Source organism: Lepisma saccharinum, chromosome 29, assembly GCF_977018435.1.
Source record: "Lepisma saccharinum chromosome 29, izLepSacc3.1, whole genome shotgun sequence".
NCBI classification, from domain to species: Eukaryota; Metazoa; Arthropoda; class Insecta; order Zygentoma; family Lepismatidae; genus Lepisma; species Lepisma saccharinum.
In genome coordinates, this window is record NC_139257.1 from 31638295 (window position 1) to 31652918 (window position 14624).

Sequence of the window (14624 nt, forward strand, 5' to 3'; positions counted from 1 at the left end):
AGGCGGAAAAATGACTTAAATTGTTTAAAAAGTTTAAAAAATGACCTTTACTCCAAGAAGGGTAAAAAAATGCAAGCAAAATGCGGTAACAAAGGCATCCCAATTTATTCACTTACGTGTAAAACACGTTCCTATCTACTTATGCAAGGTTTCTGCCTTGCCAAAAAAAATGCATTTGCATCAAAATCCTAGGCCTAGTAATCACTATTCTACCATCAATGACATGTTTTCTAGAAGTAAAATAATTTCAGCTATACAGTGTGATTTAAAATAATGTTAACGCTATATGGGAAATAGAAAATGTACTACTCACCGTCTACGTTTACTTCTCTGATTGAATTACATTGAACAAATTTACATGAAAATGTTTTCACATGCTCTCCACGTGTTTAGCTGTCCCATGTAGCCATTGCAGCAAAGTTTCCTTCTTTAAGCAAATTTTCTATTTCCCATATAGTGTTAACATTTCTTGAATCACCCTGTATATTTAATGAAAACATAATTCAAGGAAGCATGGTCCTAATCTGAAGTTTCATGAAACTTAGCGTTTACACTGAAAATTTCGGGACTGCAGAACTGGGAATGTCTTGTTGTTGCCAGCTCAATAATGATAGGAGAGCTGCAACAATACTCACCAACAATCATACAGAGAAAACCGAGTGCCAAGTAACTAATAGTCGTGCCGAAAGATGTAAAGCTCCAGTTTAGTGAAGGTCTAGTGAGCCGGCCTTCCTCTTGAATGTGAAACCTGAACCATGACGTCATCGGTGATGGCAACAGTGCCCTCTGTGAGGTTCTCAACGGCCGGCTCACAGTACAACAAATCCTATAGGCTCACCGACAGGCGGGGCTTCAAGCTTAAGTTCCACGTGAAGGCAGAGTGCGAGGCTGTGGTGAAGCTTAGCGAAGGAGACAGCTCCTGCCCTGAGCCCCATTGCTATGAGGTTGTCCTGGGGATCAACAACAGGTACTCGACGTTGGCAGTCTGGAGCCAAAATCTGGCCTTTTTGGGTAGATTTTAAAACCGCGAAATGCTTCCGGGTGTCGGGTCTCACCGATGTAGTAGCACCACCGAAGTGTTAACATAGTTGTCTTGTAATTAAGGGGTCCTGAGTTCGATCCCGGTGGAGTCTCATTTCAAACTCAGATTGCGGGTGTCTTCTAGTATACATGTATTTCCGTTTCGAAAAGGAGAGGCGTGTAGGGTGAGCTTAATACAAGATGATCCGTGGGTAGGGAATAATTTAGATATGATACGGTATCGATTATAACCACTTATTATTGAATAGGGTCTAGAGCGGTATAGTTACTAAATATACTAATTTTCAATTATAGTGAGTAAATTTACTAATTGTTTTCCACCACAGGAGGAAATACAAACTGATTATCTCCTTAGAAAACTCAAATCTCCCTCAACAACCTTTACATTTTTGAATGATTACCTATGAAAATGCAGCCGCGGTGGCCTAGACGCCTAGCTGCTGCACTGAAGACCCTGGTTCGATTCCCGAGGTGAATGACCTAAAGTTATAGTTGCTTAAAGCTGCTCTGCGATTCGTCCAGCCTTTAATAAATGGATAGCTGGGGTCAACATTGGTGGAAGGTGAAGGCGGCTGGAACATGGTGCTGATCACATCACATCCAAAATGACTGAGATCAAGAATGTGTGTGGCTCTACACTCAACCTCCCCTCCTATACCATGGCTTCATTGCATGGGGCAAACTTCACGGAGAACATTACCTTACCTTACCTATGAAAATGTACGTCTAGGAAACCTATAGAGGAAAAGGTCTAAATATGGGCCCCCCTTTTTATTTTGTCATTTTCGGAGGAATAAAATTAGTATATCAAGCACCTGCCTTTAAAATGCATATCTATTAAATATATACTTAAATGTAACAGCATGCTAAAGTATAGAAGGTCTCCCTTTTTTATTTTTTTAAAAAAAGCAATTTCCAAAAAATGGTAAAATGATGTATTTCAAAATTGTGATCTAAATATGGGCTACTAGTGGCAATATCACAAAAAGCAATTAAAATTTAAAAATACAGTTATTTATCGCTAAAACATTATAAAATTCATATTTATGAATAATCTGTTGTTTTGAAAATCACGCGGAATGGGAAAAATCGAAATTAAGAAAAACATCCAAATATTTGTTGAAAATGTGATCTCAGCATTAGACCTCATGTCATAGCCCATATTTAGACTCATCACGCTATTTTTCTTCAATTTATTTTCGCTATCTGTGGTACACTTCGCAACATCTTATTTGACCGCCCTGAAAAATTTCAAAGTCCGGAATTCGTAAATTTGGCAGCATAGCGCTTCAGAGCCAACTAAGAGTAGCCAACTTTGCAACATTTCTTCTTCCTGAATGAAAACGCTCTTGTGATTTTTTTTTTCATTCTTTCACATTCCATAAAGTAAAGATACCCTAAAGCAGTAATAAAGTATATGAGTAGACAAAAATTGTTAAGTGGAAATACGAATGTTGAAAATATTTCAAGATTCTTCGTTCAGAATTTGAAAATAGGGAATTTATGTGCATTGTGAAACACTGAACAGGTTCTCATCCACCTGGAAAGAATGCAAGAAGGCAAATTTATGATGATCTTATGCGAAATGTTTAGTAAAGATACCTTGCACAACACCACACGATTCTGCAAAGTGTGTCTTTTCCTTGGTTCTTGGCGAAAAATGGTTCGAAACTCCGGCACAATGTTGCTTCAACTGAGATTAACGTGCTTTACTGAGATTTTCGTTAGTGATCTCCTGGAGTAGTTGGTTAGATGACAGCACTTTCATTTTTTTACTGTTTTCGTCAAAATCGAAACATCGTAGGTTCAAATCCCACCCTTTCCTTATTATTATTTCCTTTTTATTTACAGATTACGAAGTGTTCTAATAACGTAATATAATATTATATGATATTACTGTAAATATTTATGCGATGCATGCTCAGTGGCGGCGATTGAGTAACAGAACTGATGGGGCAAGTTGGGGGAGGGGGAAGGGCAAGGACAGTTTCTTTCCCTTCGTAGATAATGTTTAGCATAGTGCGGGGTCATCTGACCCTCCACACTCCATAATCGTCGCCACTGTGCATGCCTCAAGTAATGCTTCTACTAATGTTCTTAATCTTTCAGTGATTGGCAGGATTTTAGGAAATACTTTTCCTTTCATTCAGCTGTTACAAGTTAACATATATTAAGAACTTACGTGTCAACTTTCTGCATCCGGAAATGCTGGACATAAATCGCATAAATATCAACGGAAATATCCAAGAAACGTAGATAAGCATTATCGTCCAAAGCCGTTTACTTCCCAAAAAAGATTTTCCAAAGAAGTAAGTTTGAACCCATGACCTTCCATTCCATAAGCAAACGATCCCCCTACACCACACGGTTCACGTTATTTTATTAACTCGGTTCGGATCCCACTTTAAAATGTAGGTCCATTCTCGATTAGCCTTACTATGCATAAAGTTGACTTAAATCACAAAATCAACCAATTCATCTCCTTTCAGAGTGGGCCTTCTATGATATTGTAGTCGGCCAGCATCCGAAAATACAGTTCTGCTTCGCGTACACCAGAGTGTAATTGCATTTAATATTGTGACTAATTTTACTTTAAAACTACAGATTAAAGCGATAATAGTGTCCAGAAAAAGAACATCAAAGTAGATCTTCAAACAAAGTAATTTAATCCATTGCCAAACATTTCAGTTATGAATAATACGAGGGGCGATCAGGTTGCTCTGACCCTAACATAGAAAGAGCGGCAATAGAGTTTCAATTTTATTTTTATTTTTCAACATACTCCCCTGCAACTCCAATGCACTTCTCCCATCGGTGCTCCAACGCGTGGATACCTTGCAAAAAAAAATCTTCCGACTGGTCCTCCAACCAAGAGTCCACAGCCCTCATCACCTCAGAATCATCAGAAAATTTTTGCCCACGAATGTCATTCTTCAAATGTTTGAACAAATGGAAATCACTGGAGGCCAAATCTGGCAAATTGGGTGGGTGGGGCAGCAATTCGAACGATGCATCTGCGATAGCGGCCCTCGCAATGCGTGAGGTGTGGACAGGTGCATTGTCCTGGTGAAGGGGCACACCACGGGTCAACATCCCACGCCTCTTTTTCTTGATGGAATCACGTAATTTCTTGATTAGGTCACTGTAGTATGTGCCAGTGATGGTTTGGCCTCTTTGTAGATAGTCCACAAGAAGGACATCCTTGCAGTCCCAGAAAATTGAGGCCATCACCTTCTTGGCTGACGTTTGTACCTTGAACTTCTTCGTTGGTGGAGAATGTGGGTGTTTCCACTCCATGCTTTGTGATTTTGTTTCTGGGTCGAAGTGATGGACCCATGTTTCATCCATAGTTACAAATCGGGCAAGAAAATCGTCTATATCAGCACGAAACTTGGCAAGAAGTTCTTGACTGATGAGCACTCGGGTGCGCTTCTGATCTGGGCTGAGGTTTCGAGGGACCCATCTTGCAGCAATTTTTTTCATTTGCAATTCCTGGGTAATTATGTTTTGCACAGTGCCATATGACAGGCCACACATATCAGCAACATGACGGATAGTGACTCGACGATCCTTCAGCACGATATCGTGGATTTTGTTAATGTTTTCGGTCGTCATGACAGTTTTTGGTGCTCCACCTGCATGTTCATCCTCACACGACTCTCTCCCACAATTAAATTCACGACACCATCTCTTCACCATATTGTATGAAGGAGCACTGTCCCCTAATGTATCCACCAAGTCCTCATGAATTTTGGATACCGTCCACTTCTTCTTCACAAAATATTTAATCACAGCTCTCACCTCAGTTTCCTCCATTCTGGCACATTGACACAACTTCACTCAGTTAAACCCCTGTAAAAAGAAAACTGTACGTTACTTAGACTTGCAATTCAGATTGAAAGCATATAAAGGATCACTAAACAATAACAAAATAAAAAATCAATCGTGACGTCATTCCTTCTATGTTAGGGTCGGAGCAACCTGATCGCCCCTCGTATTATGCTTCTCCATTGACCGTATTTTCGATTCATGGTAAATTTGCTAAAAGGACCATGCAAAGAAATCTAAATATGTAAGTTTTACTAGTAAATGCATTTAAAATGCACGAAAAAACAGGGGAGGAGAAAAATAAACCTCAAAAATAAATAAAAATGCAACAAAAACTGTTAAAAATACTGACAAATAAACTAAATGCCAAACAAAGGCCGAAAAATGAAAAAAAAATGTAAGATAGAAAGTGTTTTCCGGCTCTAACTGAAGGGAAACGGACATGATATCAGGTTTAGCATTGTTTTTAAGGGTCAGAAAAAAAGTTGATTTATCATCAACTTCCGGAGCCTAATTAGTAATTATGACCATTGAAAATGTTGGAGGTAGCTTACTTAAAATTTTCTTGCTGAGGGATCGTATCGTCCCATATTTCCACTTCTTAATAAAGAAAAACATCAAGTTCATATTTCGAAAATGACTTGGAGTTTTCCACCACGAAAATATGTTTTTCATAGTTTGAAGTTCGTTAGTCTTATCTTTCAAGGTTTCCATTGTTTTAATTTCACACATATTTTATATTTCATACGTTCCTCTCTCTTTTCATACAGTCTTTGGAAAAAAGTTTCTTGTCAAACGGGGTCTGGTTCAAATTACTCCTTTTCACTCTCTTGTTCCTACTTTAAACAAACAACAAAGTACTTCGGAACTATATGATTGTTTGTTCAAAAATTGAATTTTTACACAATTTACAAAATATGACAAAACGCCAATAGACATGTTCATCATTTTTCCCTTTCAGCGTTTCTCGATTTTATCTGAATTCGTTTCCTCATGAAAATTGCCAGGAGGAAATTTTAGACATGACATTATGTGTGAATTGGTTTCTTCAAACTGGTAGCAAATTGTAACATGAGCTATCTGGAGAAGAGATAGCGTACTTGATTCTTACGAGGGAGGTCGTAGGTTCGATTCTCCACCTAGGCAGAATTTTTTCAGAACTATATCGTTGGGTGTAAAGTTTATCCACCGTGCTAAGAAGTTAACATAGGTCTCTGTATTTCACGAGGTGAAAGGAAATAGTAAGAGAAAGTTGTTTCGATGATAGGAGGAAGTCACATGCCACGTGGAATGCGCAGAATCAAGTTACATAGAGCTAAATCTGTGATGGTGGTTTCGAATATTGCAAAGTTAGTGGGGAAGTTTGTTATGTCTGATACTCGTACTTTCTGTTCAAAGAAGACAAACATTTTAGATACAAAGCAGTGAGGAATTAACGATCATTATGAGGTTTCTAATTTTTTTGTTTGTCACTCACTATATAAATAGTAGTTCCTTATCGAATCGGCCTTCGTCGCAATAACAATTTATTTATGTTAATTAGCGATTTACTATTAGTTTTAGAAGCATTGTAAGATGGTGGTGAGGGGATTGAGAATAGTCATTACGAAAGAACGGACATAAAATTACCAATCTTAGCCATTTGAACTCATTAAACACTCTCCTTCGTTACAGTACTGCACTACATCACTACTTAACATAACTATGTATCTTTTTTTAGTATATCGAAATCAAAAATCAATATTTTAGGTGTCAGTAAAGAACAAACAATATATAACCTAAATAACATGACATTTTGCATCCTGAATACATATATAGGTGATTTGTGAATTAATCATGATGTGTGTGTTAAAGTTTTAACTTTAAATCCAGGAGATCTCCAACTTCTAAGGGGAAATATGCGCAGAAGGGACGTCCCTCAAGTGTGCATCGGATTCATTTTTTAAATATTCTAATATCAACAGTATCTGTTCAGCAAACAAAAAAAAAGAAAAAAAAGAAATAGGAGAGGGTGGGATTTGAACCCGCGACCTTCCACGCTTAATGAAAAATAAGGATAGTAGTACGTAACCAACTGCTCTAAGTTAACTTAATGACGTTAAACCCTTAAAAACATTTTGACGTCTATGAAGACTCCCACATTCCTGTGTTTCAAGCACATTTTCTCGACAAGTCGTGTAAAATATATGATTTTGAGAACTGTTCGATATTATGCAAGGTATTGTAAATTAAATGTCGCATAAACTTCTCACACATTTGCTTCTTTCTGCACAAACTTGATGGCAATTTCCTCCAGGTGGAGAAAAACTCTATTCAGTGTTTCAAACCCGCCAAATTTCAAGTCGAGCAAGCAGAGTTGTAAATATCCTTCAAGGTTCTTTTTATAATTTATTATTTCTGTTTGATTGTGTATTATAATACCGTTTTATAGTTTCCAAGTTCATGGAAAGTCCTAAATTGAAAACCTATCATCGCAGCGTTCTTCGTCTAGTGGAAGGACCTACTCAAAGTTGGCTACTCTCACCTGGAGCTGAAGTGCAATGTTGCTAAGTTTACGATTTCGGGACTTAGAATTCTTTAGGGGCGGTCAAATAAGAAGTTGCGAAGTGTACATATTTCACAAACAAATCATGGCATTATAAAAGCCCATATTTGTTTTATGTACCGCTAATATCATAACCTATACAAAGCAGATGAGAATTCAGAAAACGCTGAGTTAAAACATACCTGCAAAACGTTTTCGGAGGTCGCAATTCTATAAGAGCGTCCAAGGCCGAAACTAACCACCACTTTCTCTTGCGAATTGGCGCAGCAACCTTTGTCCTTGAGAGATAACCAGTTCCAATAGCCTCTGCCAGGCTGCAGCACCCGGGAACGCTGATAACTCCAAAACCCATATTTAAACCTTCGGCCATATTTAGACCTTCTCCTCTATCTATCGAAGCAGAACCATCACATATATCCCCCAACGAAATGGACTGTACCTGTGACCTTGAAATTCGACTCACCGTAGAGTGGTTGCGTGTGCCACAAACATGTTCTCATTTGACGCTAAACTTGATCTTACCTGATCGATTTTAAATGCATGGGCGGGATTTATACTAAAGGGACCATGCATATGTCAAGAAGCAGCAAATTGCCACCCTAGAAGACGTGGTACGGTGCGAGGTATCTGATATTAACTACGTCACAGTAGCACACGTCTTCGCCAATTGCAGACTCGAATACAAGAGTACTTGGATGCTGATGGGGCCGACATCTAGCATATTTTCTGGGCAGTCCTTACTTTTAATGTACAAGGAAAGCCCCTAGGTACATGTCCATGTTCGTAGGGAACCATAACTAACTAACTCTCTAGCCTTCTTAAACCCGAAGGTTCATGGCTGCAGCAACACAGGCCTTCCATGTGTACCTATCCTGAGCAAGATCTATATACTCTTTTCCATCCCTACCGATTTCCTTTAGGTCCATCTCAACGTTGTCCCTCCATCTTCGTCTTGGCCTTCCTACAGGCCTCTTACCATCAGGTTTCCCAACAAGAATCCTGTAAACTCTTCTTTCCTCTTCCATTCGTGCCACATGGCCTGCCCACCTAAGTCTTCTTGATTTAATTATTCTAATAATATCTGAAAATGTAACCTCCAATACAAAAATTAAAAAGTGTTTGAGGACAGTTTGGGTTTCCTAGAGAGAGAATCACCGTATATATAATCTGTGGGAGAAGAATTGGAAAAAAAACTATGGTTGCAAGAAATCGAAATAAATTCTAATGCCATGTAATCATGAAATAAAAGTGATAGAAAGTTTGTGTATATAATATACAAATGCGAAACCTTTACATACAAACACTACTATAACGGAGCTATCGATATACCGCCACAATTCCATGCATGTATGATAATTCGCATCAGTTGGCAACGCTGTTCTTAACATGAAAAATCGAACATCTAAGCAGTGATTGGACTGATTATGTTTTTCCGAGTCGCCATCTGCAGGCCAAAAGGGATTCTCGGTAACACTTTACTATAGGGGTGACGGATTCCTTACTTTTTACAGGAGAAAGTACTTACGCAAATCAATTTCTGTAGCGTTGTGGAAGTTCGTGAATTTAGTTTTGATCCATTTTAATGCAAATACATGTTGTTTTCTGTGAAACTCTCTGTCCGACACGCTGTTTCTGCTGCCGCCATTTGCTTTCTGCACGAGAGCACAATGTTCCGTGTGTTAGATGACGTAAACCCCGTAGTCAGTGTTTCAAACTCGCCGTATTTTCACTATAACATGACGTGTCGAGTATTTTTAATTTTTTTTTTTTTTAACTTTGCTTGCCTAACGTAACCTATCCTAAACTAACCTTACGGAAAATGGTGTGTGGTGCTAACGTCAATGGTTTGTGAGGTATTAGCATAATTTCAAATCCGGGCACGAAAGTAGGTGTTTTCCGGTGAACAAGGTTGCAACACTGCATAAATCGACAAAACACACTCACAAATCGCGATGAACCAATACACTATCGCTCGCCATAATGTGTTACAGAATCGAAATAACGAGTAACAGTAAGTACACGTAAATGTAAGAAATAGACATTATTTTCGTTAGAAATTCATTATTTCACCTAAAGAAATGTTCCGCAATGCAGAATAGTACGTTAGCAATGTAAAAAAGTGCGAAATAAATTATTTATAGGTGTAACCCCTATAGTAAAGTAGTACCGGATTCTCCTGATACAATTCCCGCCACTGAGTGATTTGTCGTCTGCGAGCCAAGGTAATATTTCAAGCAAACTTGATTATTGACCGTGCTGTTGCACGAGCCCTTCTAAAGGACATGTAAATAATATCAATTTGCTACTCAGACCCTTTGAGAGCGAATTGTTTTGCTCATGCCGTCTGGAATACATGTTCCCTATGTGTCCGTTGCCTTTTACTCCCCTAAGCTGTGAAAGCAGCAACCATGTGTTGAAAAATCTGTCGATGTTCAAATTTTGTATTTTCAGTGATTTTTGACTACCTATTTTCAGAGTTTTTACTGTCTATCCTCATCCTGGTCATAAGCCCTTTCCTACTTACTTTCCTAATAACTAGAGACCGGATTGTAATGGAAATTCCTTTTTTATATTTCAACACGGATCATGGGATAAACAGTGTTGATAATAATCTTCCACCAACAAGATTACATGGCTTTGACTTCCCTTTTTCCCCATTTTCAGCCCACATTCCCTTTTTTAAAATTAGTTTTCTTTCTGGTCCCTTTATTGACTAAATTGCCTTAACAGTGGCGGCGATTAGGCGTATGCGAAGGGGCAGTTGCCCCCCACTTTTCGCCAGTTTGCCCCAACACTATGCTAAATTTTTATCTACAAAGGGAAATATACTGTCTTTGCCCCCCCCCCCCCCCGACCCAGTTTTGGAACCCAATCGTCGCCAGAAAACATCTTTCTTTGTCGCTTTATTGACAAGATATCAAATATTTTGTACAACTGTATTTTTCCTAAACAAAACATTCAAGAATTGTCGTTTTATATGAATGGTACATAATGTGGTTTCATTTAAAATAATATTTTTGCTGGAGTGCAAAAATAAACTATTCATTCATTCATTGTTTTCTGCCTAATTGGCAGGTTTTTCACTGCAATCTCCAGCTTTCCCTATTCTCCGCCTTACGCTTCGTAATAGCATACGACCCAGTTAATTTAATATCATCCATAAGCTGATATCTCTTTCTTCCACGGACTTTTCCTCCTTCAACCATTCCCTCCAAGGCATCTCTTTGCAGGCAGTTCCTTCTTAGACAGTGTCCTAACCAGTTTCTTTTCCTCTTCTTGATGGTCTCCAGTATAGATCTTTTTTCACCAACTCTTTTCAGTACGGCTTCGTTTCTTACCTTGTCCGTCCATTTTACACGTTCCATTTTTCGCCATGTCCACATTTCAAAAGCTTCGAGTCGTTTCTCTTCATTTCTTCTCAACGTGCAGGTCTCTGCACCATATAGTGCTACACTCCACACACATTTTCACTTCTTGTTTGCAGCTCATGTCACAGCTTATAGTGCATCCGAGGTACTTGAAGCTATCCACTTGCTGGATTCTTTCACTGTTTGCTCTGACATTAATATTCCTTGGTTTCCGTCCTATAACCATTGCCTTTGTCTTCTTTACATTAATCTTCATCCCATACTGCTCACAGCTGCTGTTTAACTCTTCTAACATACTAGTTATGGTTTTTTCATCCTCAGCGAATAATGCCATGTCATCAGCAAATCTTATTTCCTTTTTTTTGGCAATAATTTTCCCTTTTTGATTCTTTTCAGAATAAAATCTTTCCCTTTAAAATCCGTCTCTACTGATAATGATGTAAGCAGGGATGGTGTAAATAATATAGAATACTGAAAAGTATCAAATTAGAGGTGAAAGAACTTATTATGGAATATTTTGATAGAACTTAGTCAGTAATAATTTATGAGAATTAAGTGTATGGTAACAGTTCGTTATATCGGAGACACTTTTCTTCAAATTTACAGGAGAAACTACAGTACTTACTGAAATCAGTTTCTGTAGCATTGTCGAAGTTCTTCGAGGCATTTTCTTTCGCGGAAACTGAAAATTTCACCATAGAATGCTGCAGAACAAGAAATAATCACTTTTTATGTAAGGAACTTGCATTTTCTGTAAAGCGACAACATTATGCCGTTGTTTCCATTATGTACCTGCAGATGGCGCGAGCGTCGAAAGTCACGAGGTCTCGCCAGTGTTTCCAAACGTGCCTTTTATTTATGAGATTTTTTTAACTGTGCTTACCTAACCTAACCCAACCTAACCTAACCTTGCCGGAAATGGTCCGTGGGGCTATCGTGAATGGTTTTTTGAGGCTATCCGTCAATGGTTTGTGATGACATAATGAACACGAAAGTAGGTATTTTTCGGTTAAGAAAGTTGAAACACTGCATACCCACTCCAAATCGTCAAAACACAAGCACGACGCGCGATTATCCATAGCTGTGCGCGCCATATTGTATGTTCCGCAACGGAAGAAAGGAACAAAAAGAATTACTCGTAATGTGAAAAATCGAAGTTTTTTTCGTGTAAAAAGCATAATGGCACCTTCAACTATGTTCCACAATACACAATTCGTAAGTACGAACCATGAGAAACACAAAATATCCGATTGTAATGTGTCTCCGATATAACGAACTGTTATCTAAGTGTATAATAACAAAACTTTTTGTTTTCTTAAAGCAAGGTGGCTTTATTTCTAAGATAAAATACAGGATGGTGCAGAAAAACCTGATGATTTTTAAAATGATGGAACACAGTAAATAAAAAAGATTTCGTCTTTGTTCATGTGCAAGCCATACAGTTATATGTATGCTATTATTATTGAAAGAAATATGATTTACACCAACATTAAGTGTGGAAAATAATGTTTTGGAAATGGCGCCCATTTTGGTTCACACACTGCTGAAGTAGGTCGCTGAAACTTCTCTTTTCTGAGGAAGAAAAACCTGCTGATTGTTGTTTTGTTATTGGATCGTGTGGTGGGGTTTGTGGGGGGAAGAGGTGGGGCGGATTCCACTCGTCACTAGCTACAATTTCAGTCTCCAAATAGTCACCAATTATTCAATAATAATGTCACACGTATGGCTGTAAGGTTAGCACACGAATAAAGACGAACTCTGTTTATTTACTGTGTTATATCGTGTAAAAAATTATCAGGTTTTTCTGTCCCACCCTGTATAATAACAGGCAAATTATTAGGTGGGCTCGAGACGCACAGATCCATAAAAGTTGGCGCTACTGTATACTAATACTGCTTGATAACACTGCAGGTACTCTGGCATCAAACGCTCGCCTGAGAACTCCTATAAGGTCGTCAATGAGACATTGGACATCCTGAACGGATCAATCTTCAGAGGCTTCTGGCTCAGTTTTCTTGACGGAGCCTTAGAGATTGGCCACACTGGTAGTCAGGAGCCATTCCTCTCCTGGCAAGATCCCAGACCTCTCAACGTCTCCCACTTCTCCCTGATGACCACCCTAGGGAACGAAGGAATCTGGAAGTTCTCCTGCAAAGAGGATAACAAAGGATTCTACGTCGGGCATGGCGACTGCACCTATGAGGACTTCTTCGCCTTGTCCACAACACCCATTGACTCCGTCTCCTACGAATTCTATATCGAGTCTTCAAGCATCGCAGGGGTAAGGTTCCAGGAGGTGCCCGACGCGGACAAGTTCCACGGGTATCAGTTCGTGTTCGGGCCTGAAGAGGAGTCGCAACTGTATAAGAACGATGATGTGGTTGCCTATTCTGAGGTGTCGCCTGTACTTACCAAAGGCAGTCAGCCCTTTTGGATTGAGATGAGGGGCAGCAATATTCAGGCGTTCATACTAGAAAGCGAGCCTTTTCTTGATTTCATCGACCCAAAGCCGATTGATATATCGTGCGTGACTTTCATGGCGTGCGATCCGCCAGTAACGTACAAGTGTGACCTTCTGGTTGATATCGAGAGCAGAGGGAACCTGGACAGTAATATATTTTCAAGTTTCCCAATCCGCAGAGATGAAAACGGGACTATATCAGTTCGGTTCATGGTTCGCAGTGGTTTGAATGCTATCGTTTCCCTGAACCAGACTTCGGACGATGTGTCGTATCGACTGGTTCTTGGAGAAATAAGCATGCTGTATAAAAAGACAGTGGTGGTAGCGACCATAGACACGCCGCGGCTCCTGAGCAAGGAAAAGTACACTAAGTTCCACATCACGCTCGACGGACAGGTCGTGCAAGTTTCAACCTGCGACATGAACGGTTTCCTCGAGTTCAACGATCCAGAGGTTCTTGAGGTGAGCAGCGTCGTGTTCGGCTGCGACACCAGAGCGCAGTTCAAGTACTACGACTCCAGCAAGAAGGTCGGAACGATGAGGATGCTCAGGACGAACTCGGACTCTCCCAGCAAGCAGTACAAGTTGATGCCTGTCACTGGAGTGAGCGCTGGTTTTCAAATCAACTGCCGAAGCGACGCAGCCATCGTGCTCTCGGAGAGACCGAATCCTGGAGAGACCGATCCTGGATACGAGATCCTGATTGGTAGCGAGAGCAACACCAGCTCGAGCATTAGACGACGCGGAAAGAGCAATACGTCCACGATCACGGTCAACACTCCGGACATCCTATCGGAATTCGAGTTCAAGCACTTCACCATCACTTTCCTCGATGGTGTCCTCACAGTCACCAAGGAGGGATCTGCCAAACCGATTGTCTCCCTCCTAGATCCCGATCCTCTCCCTGTTAAGTATTGCTCCTGCTCTACAATACATGCCAACAATGCCAACTGGGAAATACTGGAAACGCCACACGTTTCAATGCACAAGGGCCTTCCTTGCATCTCATCCAAACCATCGCCACACTTGGAAGACATTCACAACCAAGACACCCCTGAGAGTGGGTCCCTGAATGGATCCGAGAGCGAGAGTGAAATCCTCAGTTTGTCAAGTTTATATTTACAAGAAGAATAATGAAATAAAAATTAAATCAAATTTGATGAGAGTCCTCAAAATTTCATTTCCCAATTAAGAGACCTACAAGTGCAATGCCACAGTAAACAGAAATTCATTCTGGGTATACTTTATATACCTTACCATTTCCTGGAATGTCAAAATACTACAGTTTTAACACATTGTGAACTTGATTTCAAAATAAGTATCTTGCAAACTGTTCTTTGGGTATATAGAGAGAATTCTTACAGTTTCGCTAGAATAATCT

The 14624-nt window shown here is 39.6% G+C and overlaps 1 protein-coding gene across 1 annotated transcript; it reads left to right on the forward strand.

Annotated features, from left to right (window-relative positions):
• Positions 1–669: 669 nt before the first annotated feature.
• LOC145981273 (uncharacterized) lies at positions 670–14403 on the forward strand. Its single transcript, XM_083114431.1, has 2 exons — positions 670–967; positions 12694–14403. Exons 1-2 carry the CDS (start codon positions 756–758, stop codon positions 14375–14377), a joined length of 1896 nt encoding a protein of 631 aa, XP_082970557.1. The 5' UTR covers positions 670–755; the 3' UTR covers positions 14378–14403.
• The last annotated feature ends 221 nt before the right edge of the window (positions 14404–14624 follow it).